Source organism: Oratosquilla oratoria, chromosome 9 (assembly GCF_046742065.1).
Source record: "Oratosquilla oratoria isolate Oo_2021 chromosome 9, ASM4674206v1, whole genome shotgun sequence".
Taxonomy (NCBI): Eukaryota; Metazoa; Arthropoda; class Malacostraca; order Stomatopoda; family Squillidae; genus Oratosquilla; species Oratosquilla oratoria.
The window spans coordinates 51,061,348-51,087,002 of NC_134785.1; the positions used below are offsets into that span (position 1 = coordinate 51,061,348).

Sequence of the window (25,655 nt, forward strand, 5' to 3'; positions counted from 1 at the left end):
ATTTGGCAAAGAATCAATATACATGAAGTGCAAATAATGACAAGAACACATGGTTCAAAATAATAACTGCAAATTGTGTTATCCTCAGCAATTTGCAATTATTATTTCGAACTATGTGTTCTTGTCATTATTTGCACTTCATGTATATTGATTCTTTGCCAAATAAATTATTTATTTATTATATAACTAAGTTTCTCCCAGTAGACCACAGAATAAGAAAAACTTTCTCGGGTTTATTCTTTTACTAATTTTTCACTCTGTATTAAAGAAGTAATATATTTGTTAGTTTTATTATTCTTGTCATGAAACTGGGACTGTCTACACTGTAAAAATGTATTTTCTACATACTTTTTTCATATTTCCTAAGAAAGTACTGTATGTCAAATTGCAGTAAATTAATTTGTAAAGTTATGCATTTTTTTTGTCTTGTTAGGTTATATAAAAAGTTGCAATAAATTATTATCCCACATGCACTTTATGACTACAAACAATATCTGGTAATTCTTTAATACTTTATTATATCTACAGAATACCATCAGTTTTACAGAAAATCTTTGGAAGTTTTTTACCATTTTTTTTTCTTTTTTTTTTTCAAAAAAATTTCAGATGATTAGATAAATATATTCTCTATATACAGTATACCCTCTATATAACGAACCTCTGTTATCAAGCACTTGGCTTGTTTTATTCACATACAAGGTCGTAAAATGCAGGAGAGTTCGCTGACACAGTCAACCCAAGCTTGGACATTTTGAGTGATCATCGGTGCAACATACCCAGTCTACTTTTCACGTGACTCCACACCCGCCAATGCCACACATGCTCACACACACAAACTGAATGAGAAAAAAAACTATACAAGAATTTAAGATCAAACTGGATGCTGAAAGATATGATAGTGGGCAACTATGAGCATAGCTCTCTTCCCGTAAAATACAACTAGGGAAATATACACACACACATACATGCATATACAGGATACTTGAAGTGTATATGCCCTTCTTTAAATTTAAATGGCGACAGTACTGTACTTTACAATACAAGACAGAAACTATATATCTAAATACCAAGGGCTTTTATCCCCATACAAGGGAGGTAGCCAAGTCCCAAGTCAAAAGGCAAGTACAGTATCTACTTCCACCCATTTCACTCCCACCTACTCCCCTCCCCTCCACCACCCCTTTCTTCCCTCTCATCTTGGCTCCTCATGGATGACGGGTTATCTCTGTATCCCACCCACTGCCCTGGGTCAGAAGCAATGCAGCAAAACACAGCACATCCATAGTAAGGCCGCTTCACTTGATCATCAACCCCTTCCCCCTTCCATGCCCTCATGCAGGAAAAGAGAAGATGAGGAGAAATCCCTTTGGGCTGTGTCAAAATATCACTAATACATAACTATTCCCAACCCCCCCATCTTCTCCTTTCCTTGCATCACAGTATAATCTATACACAACCATTCTCCATTCACCCCTATCTCCTGCCTTCTCCCTTCCTTCACCCCATCCATCCATCTCATCCTCGGTCGTCCCCTCAAGTTCACTCCCTACACCTCTGCCTTCCACATCTCTTTCGCTAATCTTTCTTCACTCATTCTTTCCATGTGTCCAAACCATCCCAATACTTTTTCATCAGCCCTATATACCATACCATCTTCTTTTCTACACCAGTTCTCTTCCTCACTTCTTCGTTTCTGACCTTATCCAACCATGTCACCCCTACCATACTCCTCAGACGTTTCATCTAAACTTAAACTTTTTCTCTCTAACTTTCTTAAATTTCATGTTTCTGCCCCAAACAGTGCCCTCGGCACAATCACCCCTTCATATATTCTCCTCTTTGCATCCATTTCCAAATGCCTATTTCTCATGACAATTTTTAATCCCCCAAGGCATTTACTTGCCTCTCAATCTACAATTTACTTCCACCTCCACTCCTCCCTCTCCTGCCACATGTGACCCAAAATACCTAAAGCTATCCACTTCTTCCAGCCTCCCTCCTTTAAGACTTCTAACTCGCTACCATCCTCTACCCGTGTACATCTAATCACCTTACTTTTACCCATATTCAACTTTCTCCTATAGCATACCCTCTCAAACTCTGTCATTAACTCCCTTAAAGCTCAACTGAGAGGGTTTTCAAAGAGGTGGTGAATATTTGCTAGATGTATGGCTTAGTCACTTTTTGATAAAAATAATGCAAAAATAAATCCTAATTATTATGCAGTGTGATAAAAAGGCCTATCAAAGTGTTAGTAGCAGATGAACTTTTCTTTCACTGTTCTTAGGCAGTTCTTGTAAGGCTTTATTGGCTGTGACGTCAATCTCGCTGTTTACATTCTGATGCATGCCATATGCGTGCACTATAAAATGCCATGCTGTGCTGTCAACTTGATCAGTGATATGTCATATTTTGTGTGTTAGCAAGGTTTGATCAAGTATTTAGTTCAAAAATTGTTTGTGTTGCTGCAAATTGCAACAGTGATTCAACAAAATTTCCTGCTGCAGATGGACTTTATTTTCATTCTTTTCTGAAAGATCCTCTGTGCAAAAAGGACTGGATCATTTGGTGCAGATGGCATGAGTCATGGAAGCCTAGATTGAAAGCAAAACTCTGTTCAAAACATATCAGGGGAAAAAAAAAAAAATGGTACACTTGGAGACCTGGCATTGTCAACAAGCCTAAAAGCCACAGTCAAAAATATCCAACATATCTGCATGAGACCATTGACGATAGAGAATGGCTGAAAGATGGTAATAAGCCCAATTCACACTGTCAAAGATTTGATCAAATTTTCATCCTCTCTCCTGTACAATGTAATGAAATTTAAGTCTTTGACAGTGTTTTCCTGGTATTTCTTGTAAATTATAATACAAAGTGTAGTATAGCATTTGACGAGGAACTGGCATGTAGAACTGGTTGATGGAGAATAGTAGCTGCTACCAACACTGTACCATGTTTTTAGCTTTCCATTTGCTTCATAGATGTACATCTGCTTAGCAATCGTATGCCACACAACAGCCTGCTTATCATCTTGCTTTCAAGTCAAAAGCACAAAAAGAGTTTGAGCTCATAGTAATGCAGGAAGCACTTCTCACGGATATCAGTCAACTCCCGCCTTGTCAACAAACATCAGCGCTGGAATCATATCACAAGGTTCTGTGCTTCTTTGTTCCCAAGTCCCAGCACTTTTTTACGAAGCAATTAAAGGAAGGCAAATACATACCGTATGTAACTTCAAACATCTCTTAATGTAATTTCACTATGGTAATTCAGACACAAGGGGGCTGAATCTATATTAAGAGTGGTAAAATGCATTCATGGTGATTAAAAATCATTATTATTAATCCACTTTTAGGCTACTACTTGCTGCTCTTCATTTCAATGAAAATTCATGTAAAAAGCAGAAAACTGGAAAAAAATGGAGAGGTGCAATGGGCTACATCCCAAAGCCAAAGCAGGTGTTGGAATGGCAAAGAAGGTTGATCCATGCGAGTGTATGAAGCATTATTGTGCTACATATTGCATCCAAACCGTGAAACTGCATAGGACTTCCTACTGGAGCAATGTGATAAATCCAAAATTAATAATTGCCTAAAAATTTGGTACTGTTCTGATAATATGACAAACTAAACAATAAAATGTACAAACTATAAATCTCCACTTTGTATTTAAAGAATTTGTACAGATTTTACTTGGTGAATTACTGAGCTTGCATTCTGAATATCTATCATACAAACTTGCAAGAGATACTAAACTTCAGTCCACTATGAAATTTCCTGAACCAGTCTGTTCCAAGTATGAAAAACAAGAGAAGTCTGACATCATCCAGAAACAAAGGTTCAGGTTTAATTGTCCAACACAGTGAACTCTTTTCATATACTAAGGACAAATAGTACTCTGAATATAATTCCTGGAATCTGAACTAAAGTCATTGCTGAAGGGTAATTAATTCCTGTGTAATGTCCATCTGGCACAGGAGTGGGGAGTTGGGAGACGAGATGATGCGTATGACTGAACTAATCCCCGTATATAACAAACAGTGTGCTCTAAATGTATCTTAATTTACAACCTATGGATATAACGACTTTTTATCTTTAGTGACCCACCCTTCACCCATATGTGTTCGTTATATTGAGGGTTTGCTGTACTTTATTGTGAGAGAATCTAACAAAAGGCATCTTCCTCCTTACAAGAGAGGTAACCAGCCAAGGTATCCATCCAGCACCCATTCCACACTAATTCAATACCCATTTGTTTCCCCTTCACCTTAATTCCTTCTGGATGAAGGAATTACTGTGTTCCACCCACTGCCTGGGTCAGAAGCAGTTATGTTCATATTTACAAAATAGAGAAGAGTATCTGCTATTTAACTATTAACCCTGAGGTGAGTTATCTTTATATACAAATTAAGATATACATGTTAAAATCAAAATAATAAGTCAAAAAATCGTCTCTATCTTCTTGTCCTCACAATCACCTGAAGAAGTTGAGTTGTCTTTTTTGCGCCACCTGGTAAAAGTTGGGGAAATTGGAATCCACCGCATAATTTTCCACCTGTTGAGAAAGACAGTCTTGTTGGTTAGTTCACATAAGTCCTCTGATCTTATGGAATACTATTCATTATACAAACACACACTTACAAGTATATCAAAAGACTTTTCTCCCTTTCACTATTTCTCCTATTTTAGCACCTCAAAGATAAATTGTCATTCCTTCCTCTGCCACACTGCTCAATTCAAAGGCAGTGGATAAACATTTTAATAGGATTTATATTTTAGTCACACAATATTTTGAGTAGTGAACAGGTATGATATTTGGAAATAATCAGAGTATCTTTTTAATGATGATAGTAAAAACAAAATGAAGAGTCTCACCTCCTGATCAATGACATACCAAAAGGTAGATCATAACACGACTCGTCACACGCGATCAAGGATGGATCTTCGTCAACTTTTTTGTGCTGATTCTTCACATGAGTAAGCCCTCGTTCTTCATCAGTTCCTGCACAAATTTTTTTGATTAATAAGCAAATGACCATTTTTTTTATGAATATGTATACCATAGTCAAAATAATGAATAATTTCAAATTCCTTTAGCACATGTCCTATATCATAAGTGGGCACTGTAAATGAAAATTAATTCCTGCTAATGAAATTCTGCATTCATCTTGAATTTTTTATGTAAGGACGGAAATTCTATTTTTGATACTTTGATATGTATTATTTTTTTTTCGTGTACATGACAAAGACAATTCATGCCATGGCCCGTCCCACCAAGGGAGTGACATCATCAGCCTTGTTCGGATAGTGGCTATAGTCCTTATGATGATCAGAAATGCAGGAAGAAAAATTCCTGCCATATAATTCAGGATTCCAGTCAGACGACTTCTTGGGAAATTTTTTAAAGTTCCTCTAGCATTGATAGGTTATAACAGGAAGTCTCACTTCCCCACATTTGAATTATAGCTGGATGCCCTAAGGCATTTGGATGAGTGGCGTGGGTATGGCGTGCCCGCTGGCAACTTAGCATGTCACTTTCTAGTGAGACGCCATGGATTGCAGGTGAGTGACAGAATGTCATGGGCATACTTGAATATAGAATGGGAAAATGTTTTTTCTATATACTCAGTAGACTTTCTAGTTAGACGCCATGGATTACACTGTGGTTCCTGGCACCACAAAAAGGATAGAGGGGTAGTGCACAGAATATATTACAAAGATTACATTGTTAGAAATGGGAGCGAATAAATTTGTTACAAAAATTTCTCTTATTAGAGTAGGGAGTGAAGGTACGGAAAATACATTACAAGGTTTATACCGTTATAAGGGGAGTGCATCCTTTTCAACTACCAATTTTGTAAAAAAAAAAATGTATATATGTATGTCTAATTGTATTTAATATTGTTGAATAAACCTATAATAATAATAATAATACAGGAGTGTATTGACCAGCAGTCATACATGTCCAGGTCATAAACCAATAACCGACGAAATTTGTAATAATTGTGACCCATAGTGTCCCCTCAGTTTGAGCGGTCTTGATTATCATACACAAAGAGTGAGAAGGTGAGGCGGCCAGAGGTTAGATGTAGTAATCGAATCGTAATTTGTACTTAACGCCTTAAAAATCTATAAACAGATTAACTTATTTGGAGATACTTATGTGTTCATATGTAAAGGAAGTATGAGTTGCATATGTTTAGGACCAGAGATCATGAACACGGAAGGGAGGTAGAGGTGGATACGCTAAGTTTGTTTATGTATTTGGTTGTCTGTGATAAAGATGTAATGTTTTCTCTCTTTGTGATAAATGATAAAACCAGTGTAATGAACAGTAACTTACAGGGTATTTTTCCAACCACACTTAATTAATGAGTAAAGTCGCAATGCCACAGGAGAGAACAGAAACTGGAGAAACCCATGACTAACAAGCCTATTGAATCAGGAAGTGTGGTGGCAGCTACTCAGTGATATATGTATATATACCGTATATATATTTATATTTATTTGTTTATTTTTATTATTATTATTATTATTATCATTTTTTTTTTTTTTTTATGGACCAAAACTTTGCAACCTGAGTTGAAAATGTCAGTTCTCACCTGCCAAAGTATTGTCCAGCAGGATACCTAAGACACTTCCAATAAACATGGGAGTTTTCAGCAGCACAAGAAGGACCTGGTTGGCAAGGGGACTTCCTGTATCAACAGTGGAGACATGGGCTTCTTCTCTGAACCACTGTAAGAGAAGGATGTACTTGTTTAGGGAGTGAATTAATCCATTTTCTTATAAAAACTTCTTTGCAGATGATGCGAAACTATTGAAGAGAGTAAGGAAAGAAGAAGATTGCAAATCTTTTCAAGAAGACCTGGACAAAGTCTGGAATTGGAGTATAAATAACGAAGTGAAGTTTAACATTAAGAAATGTAGTATAATGGAATTTGGAAAAAATAAAAACAGAATAATGGATCAATACAAAATTGGTACAAAGGAAGTTACAAAAGTAAATTCAGAAAGAGACCTAGGAGTAATTATCTCAAACAACATGATACCAGACAAACATGTAAACAAAATAGTTGGAGAAACTTACAATCTAACAAGATCAATGAAAGCGGTCTTTGACTACATGGATGAGGAAATGGTAAAGAGAATACTAGTTACACTGGGAAGACCAAAATTAGAATATGCAGTGTCACTATGGACACCTAGTGCAAAAAAAAACATAAACTAGAAAGAATTCAAAGAGCAATGACAAAGATGGCACCAACACTTAGCAAGTTGACATACGAACAAAGATTGGACAAACTAAACTTATCAACTCTGGAACAAAGAAGAGAAAGAGGTGATTTGATAACCATCTACAGAATTATGAAAGGGATGGAAATCCTTGATAGGGATGACCTACTTAAATGGGACAGAAGAAATACAAGAGGACACGAGAAGAAACTTAAGAAGGACAGTTACAGAAGAGATTTGAAAAAGAACAGCTTTCCACACAGAGTAATAGATACATGGAACAAATTGAAAGAGAAAACAGTGAGTGCTAAAACTATACATGATTTTAAGAAAGAACTGGATGCAGAAAGATACAACTGCGGGTCACTATGAGCATAGCTCTTCTCCCATAAAATACAACTAGGTAAATACATACATACATATATATATACATATAACTGCTGATCCTACTAATTTCTAATACCAGACAAGCTTCAGGATATAATGGATCTGTCTGGTATTTCCATCAGATATAAGAGATCCTTGGTTATAACAAATCTGATATAACAACAGACCCCTGTGCCCATATTGTCTGTTATATTGAGGATTTTATATATATATATTATATAGTATATACTGTATATAGTATGTACATGTATATACATATATGCACACGCTCATCGAAGCAACACCGCTCGTCGTCGCGCGCGACCAAGAAGAAGAGGATTTACGACGAAAAAGGAAAACCTGGTTTGTACTGTAGGGGTGGGGAGTGAACGTGAGTGCCCGAAATGGTATCTATGCAGTGCTAGTTAATTGTGTTAACTCGAAATTAGCAAAAATGAATGAAAACGACTCGAAAGCCAGTTGCGAATCAGAGCCATCTGGAGGCAATCCACTGAACCGCGATGTAAACAATAAACAAAGCACCACGTGTTACGACAATGATTTCTTAGGGTTTGGTAAGTACGAAAGAAAGAACTTAAGTAGATTATTAGAGATAGAGAGAGAGATGAGCAAAAATAGGACTCGGTGGGAAAATGAAATCATGGACTTAAGAAAAGAGGTCATTGGTTTAATTGATTGTTTATCTAAGACTAACCATGAAATTTCTGACCTGAAAAAAGCTAACTTGGATCTTACAAACGAAATTAAAGAAATGAAAAGAGACATAAATGAACTGAAGAATGATAATGAAAAGAAGAAAACTAATGATAATAATAGCGAAAATCTAAAGCAGGAAGTGAACAACAAATTCCAAGAATTGACACAAAAGATCGAAGAAAACTTAGGTGGGGACAGTATCCAGGAAATTAAGAAGTGGAAAGAAAATATTGAAAATAAAGAAATTGCTTTCAAAGAAATAGTCAAGCAGCAAATGCAAGATAATGCAAAAGACACAATCATTCAAGTGATTAACGAAAAAGCAAATTGGGTCAGGGACACAGTAGATAGGAAGAAATGTATTGTGGTTTATGGGCTTAAAGAAAAACAAGGATTGGCGAGGTACATGAGAGAAAAAGAAGAAAAAGAGACAGCAGTAGAAATCCTTAATGAAATTCAGGGGGGAGATAGTGATTCAGGCACAGACTTAGAAGAGACTTACAGAATTGGTCGCTATACTAAGGATAGGAATCGACCTCTAAAGATAAAACTAAGGTCACAAGTGGTAGTAGAAGACATATTTGAAAAAGTAGGTAACTTGGCAAAGAGTGAAAAATACAATAAGATATGGATAAAAAGAGAAATGAGTACTGAGGAATTAGAAAAAGAAAGGGCGCTAAGAGAAGAAGCAAAGGAAAAAAAACTTGAAAAGATCAGAGACAGAATGCAAAGAATTCCAGTGGAGAGTAATAGACTTGAGATTAAGACAATGGCGCTTCAAAACGAACAAAACAAGGGAAGAAGAAACCAGGGAGAAGGAAGAAAATTAAAAGTGGCCTATACCAACATTGACGGACTAATTTCGGGACTGAACGAACTCAATGATTATCTGTTAGAAGCAAAACCAGACATAATGGGAATTGTAGAGACTAAACTAAGAGGTGAAATACCATCCACTGTTATCGGACAAGGTTTATACAACTACTGGATAAAAAACAGGGACAAGAAACAGGGAGGGGGAATCATGTTCTTGGCCAAGAAAGACCTAAAGGTGACAAAAATTGCAGAGGGCAAAGGTAATGCTGAATTGATCATGATAAAAGTCGAAGGCAAGAATATGAAAAGTAGAAAGTTTGTGGTGACTTATGTGCCTCCAAAAACAAGCGCTTGGAAAGAAATTGAACATAAAAAAATGCTAGATGACACAAGAAAATCACTCAATGAGATACTAATGGGTAAGGGTAATCTGGTAGTTATGGGGGACTTCAATTGCAAAGAAATTTGTTGGGACAGCATGACAGTGCAAGGAGGAGATGACTCGTGGGGCAATGTACGGCTAGATATGACCATGGAGTACACAATGACCCAATGGGTCCATGAAAACACAAGGTACAGAAATAATGAAGAGCCATCGAAACTAGATCTAATATTTACAACAGAGCCTGAAATAGTGCATAAAGTCCAGTATGCGACACCAATTGGAAAGAGTGACCATGTACTCATCGAAACTATACTAAAGGAAGAAATAGACATAGAGAGGAACGAAAAGCATAGGAAAGGAAGACTGAGGTACAACAAAACAGACTTTACAAAACTAAAGACATTCTTCCGGAATGCAAACTGGGAAATATTTTACAGGGAAGAAACAGCAGTGGAAGAGAAATGGAATATATTGATGGAAAACTACAATGAAGGGGTAAACAGGCATGTACCAAGACAAAAGCGAGAGAGAGAGTACATTAAATGTTGGTTCAACAAAAGATGCAGTGAGGCAAAAGACAGAAGGGACAAAGCTTGGAAAAAGTGGAGAAAAGACAAAAAACAAAGCAAATGGCAAATTTATGTTAACTATAGAAATGAGTATGTTAATGTGAGAAGAGAGGAGAAAAGGAACCATGAGAAGGATATTATAGACAAATGCAAAGAGCAACCCAAACTATTCTATCGGTATGTGAATGGTAAACTTAAAAACAAACAGGAATTGGTGAAACTATGCCAAGGAAACATAGAATACACAGAAGATTTAGAGATGGCCGAAGTCATGAACAATCACTTTAAATCTGTTTTCACCAGAGAGAAAATACCGAATTGTGACATAGACAAAAACAAGAAATCTCCCCTCATGAATGAGTTTACAGCATCACTAAAGGAAATATCAGAACATTTATCAAGGCTGGATGTCAGAAAATCACATGGCCCGGACGGTATTGCAAATTGGATTCTAAAGGAGTGCAAAGAAGAACTAACAGACAAAATACACATCTTAATAAACAGCTCACTCAAAGAAGGAAAGATACCCGAGGACTGGAAAAACGCTAACATTGTACCAATACACAAAGGAGGAAACAAAGAAGAACCCACCAACTATAGGCCAGTATCACTAACAAGCACCATTGCCAAAATTTGTGAGAAAATAATCAAGAATAGATGGGTAAAACATCTGGAAGACAATGACATATTAAACCCAAGACAATTCGGATTCAGACAAGGAAGATCATGCTCCACAAACTTAATATGCTTTTACTCAAGACTAATAGACATAGTGCAAGAAAGAAATGGATGGGCTGATTGTGCATTCCTAGACTTGCAAAAAGCCTTTGACAAAGTACCACACAGAAAACTACTAAAAAAAACTGGAACACATAGGAGGAATACAGGGAAACCTAATAAAATGGATAGAGGACTTTCTGACTGGTAGAAAGATGAGAGTAGTGCTCAGAGAAAAATATTCAGACTGGAAAGAGGTGATCAGTGGAGTACCGCAAGGATCTGTGCTGGCACCAATAATGTTTGCTATCTATATGAATGACATGGATGAGGACGTGAACTGCTACATGAGCTTCTTTGCCGATGACGCCAAACTGCTAAGGAAAATAGAAACTGATGAGGACTGTGAAGCACTGCAAGAAGACCTAAATAGGGTATGGAACTGGAGTCAGAAATGGGAAGTGGACTTTAATACGAAGAAGTGTAGCATAATGGAGTTTGGAAAAAGCAAAAACAGAATATCAGGAAAATATACAATTGGAACCAAAGAAGTAAAGAAAGTAGGATCCGAAAAAGATTTGGGAGTAATTATCACGAACGACTTGTCCTATGATATACAGATTAACAAAATTGTCGGGGAGACTTACAACTTGCTAAGATCAATAAAAGTGGCGTTTACATACTTGGACGAAGACATGATGAAAAAAATATTGGTTACATTGATAAGGCCTAGATTAGAGTATGCAGCGACATTGTGGTCCCCCAGTACCAAAAAGAATATAAAGAAAATAGAAAGAATCCAAAGAGCAGCTACAAAAATGGCACCTGCACTTGCAAACCTATCATACGAAGAGAGATTGGCTAAACTGGAGTTACCGACACTGGAGCAAAGAAGAGAGAGAGGTGACCTATTGACCATCTACAGAATCATGAAAGGCACAGAGGTACTCGATAGTGAGAACTTACTTAACTGGGACAAAAGAAACACAAGAGGACATGGAAAGAAAATAAAAAAACATAGCTATAGAAGAGAACTGAAGAAAAACAGTTTTCCTCATAGAGTTTTGGACACTTGGAACAAACTGGACAATGAAATAGTATGCGCAAAAAACCATTCATGAGTTTAAAAACAAACTAGACACTGCAAGATACAAAGGCGGGACAACACGAGCATAGCTCCCCTTCCCGCAAAATACAACTAGGTAAATACAACTAGGTAAAATATGTGTATATATTTACACATATATATATGCAGTGCAAATGCTAAAGTTATAAGTGATATAAGAAACAATAATCAGTGTTACAAGAAGAATAGGCAAGTAGGCATCTTACTGTTGAGCTTAGCACCCTGAATATGGCAACAAAATCCCATCACTCTCATAAGAAAAACAGAGCAGATAACCCTCTTACCATTTGAATAAGCAACCTGACTATGACAACAAAAGGCAATTGCCATCGTAAAACGAACAGGTGAAGAAACTTCCTACCATTGAGATCATCAACCCGAAGAAGAGGGGAAGGCCAATGACTAAGAGGTTCCTGGTCGAGTTGAGGTTAACGGAATGAAGGGTCGAGATCCCGACTGCCGTGATCATGGGGAAAACTAAGCAAAATATTCCTCCAACAATGGGTGCAGGGATTGCCATGAAGAACCCTCCCAGCTTGCCAACCAGCCCGCACAACATCAACATGAATGCAAGGTACTGAATCACCCGACGACTGCCCACCTGCGGAAGAAAATACAGCTATAAGAGGAATTTTTTCTGAGTGGTGCATTCTATCTTTCACCTACTTCATGAGAACAGTTGACCAATTCCTTGATAACACTGGTGATTGACATTTGCTGGTATTTGGTCATCATATTTTATACATAGATAAGAGAATATAATTCAAATTTGATCAAATGTAAGGTGTTAATTAATGTATATGTATTCAGAATTCTTTGAAACGCTTCTGAAGGAGAGTGTTGGATCCGATCTACCCTCAAGTCGTCGCCATATTGGCCACAAACATCAAGAACCAATTCTGATTCTCAAAGCTTTTAACTAAGGCACCCAAAAATTTGTGGCTTTACTCTTTAGTGCCTCTATTTCTTCTTTACATTTTCTGTTTTTCCTTTCATAATCTCGTCATTCTTATCTTCAACTGCTGATCCATATTTTCAATTATATTGCCAATATTTTGGTAATGGATTTCAATATTGAGCTCAATGTTTCTTTTGCAAGCCATTGCCTGGTGCCAACCATAGTACAAGGAAGGGGTTAATGCCATAGAATCAAAGAGAAAACTTCATCGAATGCTGGCTCTCATCAAGGAGCTCCTTCCTCAGAGAGACACACGTACTTTGGTGATTCCAATGGCACCGATGTTCTGTGAATAGGAGGTGGTGCCATTGCCAGTGCCCCAGAGCCCGGCCAGGATGCAACCAATTCCTTCTACAGCGATGCCTCTGTTCAGGGCGTGGTTAGGCGGTGGTGGAGCCCCTGCGGAGGAGGGATAGAGAAATCATGGATTAGGACAAATTTAAAGAAGGTTGAGGAGACTACACCATGATGCACGTAGCTGATGTCGAAGCCGTCACCATTGGCCCCATGCACTTTTAGGGCTGTTGGTGCAGGTAACAGTCATTGCTAGGAATTGGAGTGAAGTGTGGGACTCGAACACACAACTAAGTGAATGCAAGACCAGCATGCTTTCAATTACACCACCAGCGTGTGAAAAATTTTAATCTAAAAATGTGAAAAGAAATAATGTATTTAACAGTGTCCTTTACACCCCTATAGTCCAACATAGATACATGCAGGTTAGCTGTAAGAAGGGTGCCTAGATAAGAAATGCCTTGACTCTTGTGGGTGAGATTTGGCAAGAACATATGAATCCATATAACTCACCAGCAAGACGTGCACATGCATGATAATCAGCAACACTTTCAATAATGGACGTAAACACTGCTACTAACATCCCGATGACGCTAGCTAGAGTGACAGTAGGCACTCCCCATTGAACTGAAAAAAGAAAGTTCATCAAACAAATGTTATAGAAAACCGAGACCACAATTCACAGGACGAATGTGTACATACTGTAGAATTAGCAAACTGGATGTATGTACAAAGGTAATGCTTTGAAAGCGAACAAATCTAAAAGGAACATATGCAAAGTCAAGTCAACAGTCTCTTGGCTGAAGATGACGAACTAACATAACGTTACTCGGTTCAATATGACATCATTAGGAAGCCCACTCACCTCCGCATGCAAACTTACTTTTTAAATATAAACTCTTGAATATAAATACCCACTTACATGGATAAGGGACATAAATCCATGGGGCTTCTCCCACTATCTTTCCCATAGAATCAGTTCTTGCTGGAGAGTTCTCGTCCAGAACGTCTGCATAGGTGAGGATTGCACAAAAAGACCAAGATATACAGACAGCCATTAGAACCTGTGTGTGACAAGAGATGATGAGTTAGATATATTTACGTTCGAAACAAGATAGATGAAGTTATTCATAAAAAAAGAAATGGGGTTAATACTTTATTTCTTGGGTCAGACACTTTATTTTGGTAAATGGTTGGTTATTGCTCGGTTGAGACATCTTGTTTGAGTTTGGGGCTTAATCCCCTTCTTTGGGGTTTAATCCTCTTCTTTGGGTTTGGGATCTAATCCCCTTCTTTACCAGGTAGTACTTGTCCTTTTGGTCCTTCTGGCGCTAGGCTGATTCATCTTCGTGGCACCCTTTCGGTGAAGAAGCAGTTAAAACATTAAGGATGAAATTGGGTAATTTCATTTGGGGCTTACCGGAAAGAGTTTGAAGAACTTGTATCGAGACATGTGGAAGCCTTCCTTTTTGGAGTACGTGCAAAAGGGAACATCAATCTCTCCAAGATACTGCGAGAATAGGAGAAGTAAAAACATCGTTCTGAAAGAAGGAAGTGAGGTATATTAATGTGAAGAGGTGAAGGGAAGGGAGAGATGGAGAAGAGGGCTGGGAATTGTTTACCAATTGAGTAGGTAACGAATGGAATAGACTTAGTAACCATGTAGTAAAGAGCGCTGAAAATATTCGTTGTTAAAAAAAAAAAGGCTAGATAACTTTATGGATGGGGATGATAGGTGGTAATGAACATTGAACTGCTTAGTGTAGGCCTTATGGTCTCTTGCAGTCTCTTCCATTTTTATGTTCTTAAAGGAAGATAAAGGAAGGACCAGGTAAGAGGAGAACAAGGTCTTTCTCTACCGAAAGCCACGGGAAGATATAAACATGTTGAATGTTTTAAAATTATCTGAGAGAGTGAAGTTATGTGAATTTAATGATATTGAGATTTTTTTTATAGGGAAGGAAATCCTTTTAGGATGTGAAGTGAGGAGATGAGTGAAGTTCTAGTAAGGATAGTCGCTGGAAAATACAGTTGAAAATAAAAAAAATTGTGTCGTGGAGTCTTTGTGGTGACAAACGCAAAAAACAAACAAGAAAAAAAAAGAATTTATTTTTATTGAATATCCCTCCGCCATTTTTAGTATTGGTAAAAAAAATAACAAAAACATAAAATAAAATAAAATACCGTATAGTCTGCGGTATATGTCGTACTTAATGAACCTTGAAGCAAACTTCCCTCCCTCTCTTTCTCTCTCCTATTTCCCTGGTATTTATCTGGTATTTTTATATTTTGCATATTGTATAGGAAACTATAGTACAGTGAATACTACTTTTTAGAATTATAACAACGATTCCCACCCCCATCTCACCTGTCTCAACTGTAACACCTCGGCGTGGTTACATGGGGGGGGGGGGGAACGCTGCCCCGTGTCAAAAATAGGGTGGCCATTTCCAAAAAGGAGGACACTGCATATCGATGATTATAATATACAGTAATATATATATAAATATATATATAAAACTGAAAGTGAATCATATTTTTCACTTCTAATAAAACCGACAAAAAACAAATACCTGTATTTCTTACCAAGTTACAACACAAACAAAACCTAGTTGTATCCTCACATTGATTGCCTGGAGGTCTATTTCTTTTTGTATTTCTGTCCTCTACTTTTTGTATTTCTGCCCTCTTTCTTTTCGGCATTTTCAGACTCCTTAACCTCATAAACTAATTATTAAACCACACTGCACCGTGGCCACATCAGGAATGCAGCCCAATGTATGAGATGTGAATCTGCAATCACACGTTCACAACATTGGTCTTGTGCTGTTCCTGTCTACTTTGGTGCCGAGTTCCGACGTTGAACTTTGCGTGATTACTCCCAAATAATTTAATTGTACGGCATTATTGTATACCTAGGGTTATTTATCTATTTATTTATTTATCTACTTATTTTTGTCACATCCCAAGAAAGGAGGACAAATGCACGTCCGGCGTGAGGTTGCGCCGGATGGAGGACAAAGTGCTCAAATGGAGGACTGTCCTCCCTAAAGGAGGACATCTGGTCTCCCTAGTCATAAATTTGATTGAAATCGTGTTTATAACCCTAAAAGAGTATAGCCATTGCACTATACAGCTTCCTTTACTATATAGAGAATAAGAAAAAATCAAATAGCATGTAGATGGAAAATAAGAGAGAGGGAGAGGTACCTGCTTCATTTGGCAGATTGGCTAATAGTAAATCAACGTATCCCACACACACTTCTTGGAGCGCGCAGACTATAATTACATAGTCTATGCATCTTCCACGGCAGGTAGTGTGGGGGAGGGGGGCTAGTGGCGTTCTTACAGCATAGATATTCCCCAGTGCTTAGCCGCCATTTCCGCAGCGACCGAAAACAAAGAAAGGCCGATGAGCGTAATGGTCGGCATCATAGCTAGCGGCGTCAGGAACCTTAGAATACTCCCAACCATTCCTGAAAAATCAATAAATAGAAAATAATGAACAGATAAAAAATAAAAAAAGTTAGTTTTCAGCAGTGTGCACAGAGTGACGACAATTGTGATTCTTATTATATATAAGTGGACTGCATTGAATTCATCACAGAGAATAAAATATTTTGACTCATTAACGTTCCTTAACGGTTCCAGAGGAACCGTGGGGTTCCTTAAACTTCCCGGAAGCTCCTTAAAAAACAGGTATCAAGCGAATAAATGAGAAAAAAATTGCAATAATACTGTGCTAGAGGCAGTTACCGAATATATATATATTTTTTTGTCTAAATTTGTCCACTATCTACAATTGTTGTTGTTACTGCCTGAGTTCCTCCACCCCAGTTATAATGTGATTATATCTGTTTGTATAACATATACATAAATATGTTCATGATAAAACTGTGGTGGAGGGACTTCCTGTGGATGTACTATGTCTTGGTTGCGTTGCCTCTGATCCACGAGGAGCTAAGATGAGAGGTGGATGGGAGTGGAATTATTGGGGCTGGATGCTTGCCTTGGCTGGCTAGCTCCCTTATAAGGGGGGAAAGGCTTTCGGTGTATAGACTTATAGATATCTATGTGCTGCCAATGCTGAACAGTATGTGAATGATGCACTCAAACACGTGTAAGACAGCAGTTGATATGTATACTGACACATCCACGATAGCGAATCACATTTCCGAGTCTTTTACCAGACATCCCCATTACCTGTGCATACTACACTTCCAGACATTCCTTTTACCTGTGTACCCTACAAGGACCTGACATTCCCCATTACCTGTGCATCCTACAAGGACCTGAAATATTGCCGCGACGCAGATACCGCCCTGTATCTCACGCATGCGCGATTGCCACAGTTCCTCTTGTTCTTCAGGAGTCAGAGCGTCGACGTCGGCGGTGATTGGACACGGCATGAGGGTCAGAATGGCGATTGTGGGCGACAAGAAGCTGGCAGAACCGCCCTGGACAATGGGGAGCCTGGGAAGGAAAACCACGAAAAAGATAGAAGAAAAAAAAAATGTGGAGGCTGGTTTTAAGTAGCTACGCTTTAGATACCGTTAGGGCAATTGATTAACAGTCACGAGCAAAAATTTTGACCCACCAACCAGAGATTTTCATGAAATTCAAAATTCTTTGAATTTTTATTTATTTATATATCTAAGAAAATCACATAACAGGAAGCTAAATACTACTTAGTAAAGTAGATCACGTACTCGAAAAAATAGATCATATTGACGATGTAGCGTGGGTCAAAACTTTTGCTCCATACATCCGATTTCCGTGTCGAATCTGTTTCATATCTCCGATGTAATTAGTTAGTGACCATGTGTTGTCTAACATTTTTTTTCGAGTAGACTTAGGGACTCAAATTATCTTTTTACATGTTTTTCCATTAACCATTCATTTATTTGTGTAATTATCTATTTAATGATTTGTTTATTAATTCACTTATTTATTTATCTATTCATGTATGCATTTATTCATTATTTACATATCTATTCGTTTATTCATCTATATATTTACTCGTTTATCTACTTACATATTCATCTATTGATTTATCTGTTTAATTATTTATTCATTTACTTATCTAGTCATCTATCCAGTCATTTGTTTGTTTGGTAAAGAGATCAGCCCCTTCCTCCACTGAAAATCTTGTACGATCTTACCTGATTCCGAACGTGGACTGCAAGAAGGTAATCAGACCAGAAACGAAGATGATAGTCGAGGCCATTTGCCCGCGAACTGGGTTCGTGTCTTGAATGCACATGAGTGGGGCCAGTAGGAAGGGTACAGAGATTACGCTTTCCACCATCATCAGATAGTGCTGGTATGAAATCAAACGTGTATTGGGTTAGGACAAATAAATATTGATAAAACACAATATAAAATCCTGTTTGTTATCATGACGCGATTTTTGTTATTTTACCTCTTTATAAATATATACAGTAGTCAGATGATTTTTATGGCCGTAGTATTGTCACTGGCACAGCGCTAAAAGGAAGCTACGCAATTTCCACCTTTGTGGCTCCGGGAAATAAGAGTCTTTTTTAAGAAAATATAATCATAACAGTTGAATAAAAATAGACATTTTCATATTAACAAATAAAATTGTAGCATTGATACAAAACGCAAAAAAAAAACTACTAATGGACGATATGGGAAGTTTGTGAAAAAATAAGAAAAGTGAGAGAATATATGAATGTGTGAAAAAGTGAGAGAGAACTGTTTTTAAGACAGGAAAACATAGAAAACATTTCTAAGACAATAATTCTGTGAACATAAAGCAATAAAACAACCCGAGAAGATCTTATTAATAAAATTGATCAGTGTATGTAGGACATTTCGAGGTAATGGTATCACAAATGAATCTCCCTTTACTAAATTTAGTTTGATTTTAATGGTTCTTCACAAGAATGGGAGACAAATAGTTCAATAAAGTGTAAGTGAATGAAAATTCTTCCGTAGGTCCATGGCAAGTTTATCCACATGACTATACATTTTATATATATATATATATATATATATATATATATATATATATATATATATATATATATATATATATACTGAAACGATTCAATTTTTCTGAACGACGTCTTGTTCTTAGAATTTCTTCAGATTTTAGTTTTCGTGTCCTGAGAGTTTGCCCGGTTCTCAAAGTGACCCGTCAGACTGGTTGTGCTACCTTATGCATCAAGTTGAAGCGCTGCACAGTAGTTTTACTGGGCCCTAAACGGTAGGTGCGAGTCCTACACCCAACGGTCATAAAAATTATCTTATCAGTAATAAGTCTGGTCGACTAAGTCTATATGAATACTAAATTCTTGCCCACCTTTCCAAGATTCTTGTAGTACTCGCACTCACCTGTAAGCCAAACAAAATACATTGATACCAAGGTGGGGTGTCGTCCACGCTATACAGGAGTGCCTTCTGGGAGTCCGCCTTCTCGTGAATAGGCATCAGTCCCTCCACCTCATTCGATGCTGTTTCTTCATCTGGTGGCTGATAAAAAAAGGAGATGAAAATCTTCTAATCAATTGATAATCGTAAAGTGATGTGGCTAAGTATGGGAGAGGGAAATTGACATTCATTTCACTTTCCGCCCATCCCTGTCCACTCCTCGTTCATATTATGCGAAGCTTACTCCTCATCACTTACAGACCAATATCGCCAGTTTATCCTAAGTGCTTCCTCAGGAACACGCTTGACACCTATACCCCCTTTAACCCTATGTGATTGTTCGACAGCCCGACCACGCGTTTTTGTAAATAGTAAACCATAAATTTCGTTGTCAGGTGGGTTGATGACAGTGGGAGTGATTAATAGTTTTTAATCTTTTTGTTCCACCGGTAAGGGGCAAAATAAAATCGTCTTTTATTAGAAGAAAATTCGCAAAAACATCATTAGCTGACAAAAATCCCGCCTGGTTCATCGAGTAGTAATTTGTATATGCGGCAAGATCGTTTTTTGTGTTCCCGTTAGGTAAGAACTGTTCCCACCCTTCCTAACCTCCGGGCACTACCACTCCAAACGGTTGCGTAACGTAGACCTGTTTTGCTTCAGGTATGGGTGAATGTTAGCTTCGCAAACCTTTAAAAAACAAACAAATAGATAAAAGAATTATGTATGTATGTATGTATATATATATATATATATATATATATATATATATATTCATTTCATAATTGCTTGCGATGTTGCCACGTATTCCATATTCCTCGAACAAGTAGACCTGGCGAAAATCATGCACTATTGCGGACTTACAAACTTAAAAAAACTACATAGAGCCCCGAGCAATCTTGGTTCACGTCGTAAATCGACAACTGATCGTATCCTCAGACTTTCTTGTTGAGTGCTGATGTGAGTTTGACCAGGGGTTTCTTGCAGCCTATGTTGATCTCAGGTAGGCTTTTATCTCAGCGTATATCCATGCAGGGGCGCCCACAGACTTTCTTGTGGTGGACGCACAAGGTATAAAGGGCTATAGGGAGACAACCAAGCGAAGCTTATCCACCTGAGGGGTTCGGAAATGTTTCGAGTTTTTGCCACTTTTTGGTTGCCTTTTTGACATACTTAGGTCTAATGTATGTAAAACATCTACATTTTTCATTGAAAGTTGAGGGTTTTAGAAGGGAAAAATGTTTGAATAGGGGACCTTGTATGCTTGTAATGTCCAAACTGGACGCACGTGCGTCCGGTGCGTCAGCCTGCGGGCGCCCCTGTATCCATGCAAAGATTTTTCACTTGATTTCTGGTTTATACTCTGGGACAGAGAGTGTTGTTAAGTTTGGGTGAAGTGTCGATCAATGTCATTGTGAAGCATCCACTGGATACACAAAAGCTACTGACCTTGTCCTTGTCGATAATGATATACTTCTTGCAGAATCATTGGACAGTTTCTGTTTGCAGTGTTCGTGTCATTGCCTTGGAAGGCGAGATCGCTTGGACTCCAGTCCAAGGTGCAGGTGTTTAGGATCTTACCGGATGACGCGGTTTAGTCTGTTCATGCCTTGGTGTGTAGTGCATAACAGTGGTGGATCATGACAGGAAATCCTTCGAATGATTGGCATTGCCTATAGTAATATGGACGTATTCAGAATATATACTGTAGTATCGTCGATATTTTTGTTGGATGACTAATATTAGAATCTTCAAATCGTTTGTGCTCTCTTTGCTATGCTGTACAACTGTGATACATAGACTTAAATGCTGACTTGAAGAGGCGTCTGGATGTCTTTAGTACCAAGTTGCCTTTGGGGAGTATTGCTGGGATGACTATGTATCAAACCAGCATGATTCGTATGATGATGATGATGATGTTGATGATGATGATGACGACGACGACGACGACGATGATGATAACAATGGCGATGACAATGACGATGACGACGACGACGATGATGATGCTGGAATCCTACACAGAAAAAAATATATTTAATTCTGTCTTATTTTGTTTGTGAAGGGTCAAATTAAAGTATTTATTTCACGATTTTTGATCGGTTACTAAAAAAAGGTGACGTAAAAAGTGCGATCCCTCAAATTTCAATAACCTTATTACCAAATCCAGATGGCGTAATATCAACTATAATGAAGAAATGTCAGTAAACTAATATTAATAATAAACTACAGGGAGACTCACTTAAAAAGAATGAATGCTTGCATCTATAAGGGCAGCTGCTATTATATCGATTTATAAGTGAAGAAACAAGAAAATGTCTGCAAATTACCACCTTATATATCTAAATCTGAGAGTTATGAAACGTTTAATAGTCAAGTAAGTTGAGGATAATCTTATTTCATGAATGAAACAACGTAACATAGGAGAGGACTGTGGTGTTCTTGGGCTTCAGTAAAGCGTTTGACTGAGTGGACCACTGGATTCTGTTATATAAACACCGTGATCCTGAAAGAAGATAGTATCATAAATAGGTACATATTTAACGAATAGGGAATAGATCATCAGTATCCAAGGATACAAAAGTAGTATGAATTATTTGCTTAGTTCTATTCCTCATCAGTGTCAATATAACAAGCAGCAGCATCAGTTTTCCTGACGACACAATAATCTTCAGTAATATACACTCCTCACAATGATTTTTCTTTACACGAAGGCTTGGAAACAGTGCATGCATGATAAACGAATGAAATTCGACAAAAACAAGTTTCAGTTGATTAATTTCAACTGTTCAGAAGAATACAGTCTTAGGGTTTATCACTGCACTAAAACCCATGAAATAGGATCTTGGGATTAGGTTATCATTGTGTTATGACTTCAAAGAACATATAAGTCTATCAAACAGAAGTTTTAATTTCTTAAACTGAGTCATGACATTCAAATTGCGGGATCAAACTGCAATAAAAAAGCTGTGGAAATCGGTTGTTTTACAAGTATGTGCTATTGCTCATAGTTATGAAGCTCGACTAACGCTTGTATAAGAAATTTGCTGGAAAAATCTAGATGCAAGATGCAACTTTCAAGGTACATTGAAATTCTAAAGTATTGCAGTCACCCTGAATGGATTAAAAATGTTAAAAGTCGTCCGTGGAAATTATTTTATTGGCTATTATTTCCATTGCCTCAATCTTTAGGGACAATATCACACCGAAGACGTGTGGTGCGTGAGATTTATGGAGGGTAACAAAACAGGATATTAGAAGAAACGATTATCTTATTTATCCGTTTATTTATTTTACTTTATTTATTTATTTATTCTATTTTTTGTTTTGAGTGGAAACTATTTTCCAGTCATGCTACGGATGTCACATAAGTCCTTGAAACATCGACTACAAAAAACATGCAGCCAATATGAATATCCTATACGAGGACCTTGGGAAGGAGGCAACATATTTATGCTGACCTATTTATGGAAAATCCTCGGGAAAAAAAATCCCATAAACCCAATAAGTACAACTTTATCAGATTACAGAGGCCGTGGTTGTGATGTGGATTCGTTATCAAGGAGGGATAAGAAGTTCCTCTACAGCAGTGGTTTCCAAACTGGGGGGTAAATTACCCCCTGGGGTAATTCAAGAAATATTTGGGGGTAATGGAGGGGTGACAAAATAATAATAAGAATTCTGAAAATCGAGAAGCCAAAAATTCCTCAACTAGCTTCAAGCATGCAGTTTCATCCATCCCACTGATGTTCTCTACATCTTTGGCAGTAGTCATTAGAGATGCACAATGTTCAAATACAACAAATAAAAGAAAATATCTCTAGATTGTTAATGTAGCCATATATATCAATGTTGACTACATTTTGTGAAAGGGGTAACATGCTTAATGTAAACTGGGTAACAAACTGAAAAAGTTTGGGAACAACTGCTCTACAGCATCACGAGATGACGCCACGGCCCTGCAGATAAGCAAAACTTGCTACTGAACAAAGATGAAAAGATTACGCACAACTGTGCATCTATCTGTTGTTAAGAGCCGCTATATCAAATGAGTAGATAACAGCTAAACTGCTGACTTTGAAAGCTGTTTTTTACATGCAGACAAGGTGTTATCATTCTTCGTCACGATTATGGCACTATATGTACGTATTACCTGCATGCAAGTAACGACATTTACGGAACCGACTTAACATATTCGATGGATGTAAACAAGAATCCTCTCTGGAATTGTGGCGTCAGTAGTTTTAGGGAAATTAACTGCAACCGTAGCCAGTATTCTTGTAGATCTGAATAAGGTCATAGCACTGAGGTAGGGAATTTCCAAATAGAATACTGAACGAGGTGTATAAACTTCTGCAAGTTTGATGAATACACAAAACCTTATCATCTCTAGTAATGGTACTGACGAGAGAACGAATTCATATCTTTGGACAAGTACCCGCGTGAAATACTTCCTTGAATGTAATCACCAGGTTACATACAATAAAGATGCAAGTCGAGTATGATAGTATTTTGTCAACAATCAGTAACGCTTCCATAACTGGGGTAGTACAACGAAGGGACTGTATAGATGAATCTAGGTGTAATATATAGGCCAAAAACATTATCATTAGCAGACGACAAACTGTTGTTTCAAGAACTATCTAGTTTCTGCAACCGGGAGGTATTGATAATGGGTGATTTCAATTTTACTGATATATAGGTAGTTGCCTGATAGATTTTCTCGGTGCCAATTACTTAGTTCAACGTGTAAAAGAGGCCACAAGACATGGACATTTACTCGATTTATTGATCACTCGCCGCTAAAGCATGATAACCGATATAGAAGTTGGTGAAACCATTGCAAGTAGTGATCACAACTTTGATTCAAACTGCTAAAAAATAGAATAGGTACTTGTTCATAGGACTACGTCAGGAGCTTCAGCTTATATATTGGAAACTATCATCAGAGATGCTATCGAACACCATTTATTTGTCAGTTTGTTTATTATTGTTTACTATTTATCTGTTTATTATTTAATTTTACCTATTTATTTATTATTTAAATTTACCTATTTATTGATTTATATATATTATTTTTGTTTATCATTGTTTATATTATTATAATTATTTTTATTTGTGTATTTATTTATCATTATTATATTTTTTTTGCATCCGACCTAGTTATGGACCAAAAGGTCTCCTGTCGGCATGTTCCTCCTTTGTAGTCCTTTCTTCTTGAATCGCTCCAGCCTTTATTGGGTGGTGTTTGTGAATAATGTACCATGCTGGTTCCAGGAGGCGGGTAGATCAGTTATTTTCCTTTCTGTTACTACTCTTTCCGCCAGCTTGGTTATGGTGGGCAGTAGTGAAATTGGTCTGTAGGATGTTGGGTTTTCTTGTGGTTAGTTTGGGATTATTTTTGGTATTATGTGGGCTCTTTTCTAGATTATTCGAATTTCATTGTATATCCTGGAGTGGCTGAGACGATCAGTTACTTTTTTTTTTTTATCACATTTTGGCCGAAGTGTTTTGCAGGAATGTTGGGAATATTACCTAGGCCTCTGGCATGGGACTCTTTTTAGTTTCACTATAGCTATTTGTAGGACACGTCATGAGAAAACAACAATTAGAACATACGTGCCTAACAGGAAAAATAGAAGGAAAGAGGGCAAGAGGAAGACCACGCAGAAAATATGTAGACGGATCAAGGACGTCTGTAGGAGAAGAAAAAAAAAAAAATGCCATCTTGTTAAGAAGAGCCATGTATGTGGATACAGGAATGGAGCTCCATAGTGGCCAATGTCCAAGTCGATACAGCACCCCGGTAAGGTAATAACTTTTCCAATGTCTTTGTTGGAGAAAGAGGGATGGCATCTGTGTCTAGTTTTTTTTTTTTTTATCTTTTGTTATTTTCTTGTTTTATGGAATTATGGGTGACTTATGTTGCTGTCTTCGTGGTGATATTTTACTTTTTGTTGCATGAACTGCTTCATGGGTAGGGGAGGGTTAAATTTTTTCCCATGTTGCTTGTAGTTCTCCACATTTGCTTCTTTTTGCATCTACTGTATTTATTTTTCCTATTTTTCTTCCTTCT

General features: G+C 37.4%; 1 protein-coding gene across 2 annotated transcripts in view; it reads right to left on the reverse strand.

Annotated features, from left to right (window-relative positions):
- Positions 1–230: 230 nt before the first annotated feature.
- The window catches only part of LOC143028400 (solute carrier family 23 member 2-like), a 29,021-nt gene continuing 3,596 nt past the window's right edge, over positions 231–25,655 (reverse strand). For both annotated transcript variants that reach the window (XM_076190413.1, XM_076190412.1), the window contains exons 2-13: positions 19,547–19,684; positions 18,349–18,506; positions 17,460–17,659; positions 16,536–16,662; positions 14,607–14,727; positions 14,109–14,250; positions 13,700–13,813; positions 13,152–13,291; positions 12,296–12,535; positions 6,605–6,740; positions 4,878–5,004; positions 231–4,557 (exon numbers count right to left, since the gene is read on the reverse strand). In XM_076190413.1, coding sequence (XP_076046528.1) covers positions 4,443–4,557; positions 4,878–5,004; positions 6,605–6,740; positions 12,296–12,535; positions 13,152–13,291; positions 13,700–13,813; positions 14,109–14,250; positions 14,607–14,727; positions 16,536–16,662; positions 17,460–17,659; positions 18,349–18,506; positions 19,547–19,684 — 1,758 coding nt within the window. In that variant the 3' untranslated portion in view covers positions 231–4,442. The remainder of the gene's footprint in view (positions 4,558–4,877; positions 5,005–6,604; positions 6,741–12,295; positions 12,536–13,151; positions 13,292–13,699; positions 13,814–14,108; positions 14,251–14,606; positions 14,728–16,535; positions 16,663–17,459; positions 17,660–18,348; positions 18,507–19,546; positions 19,685–25,655) is intronic.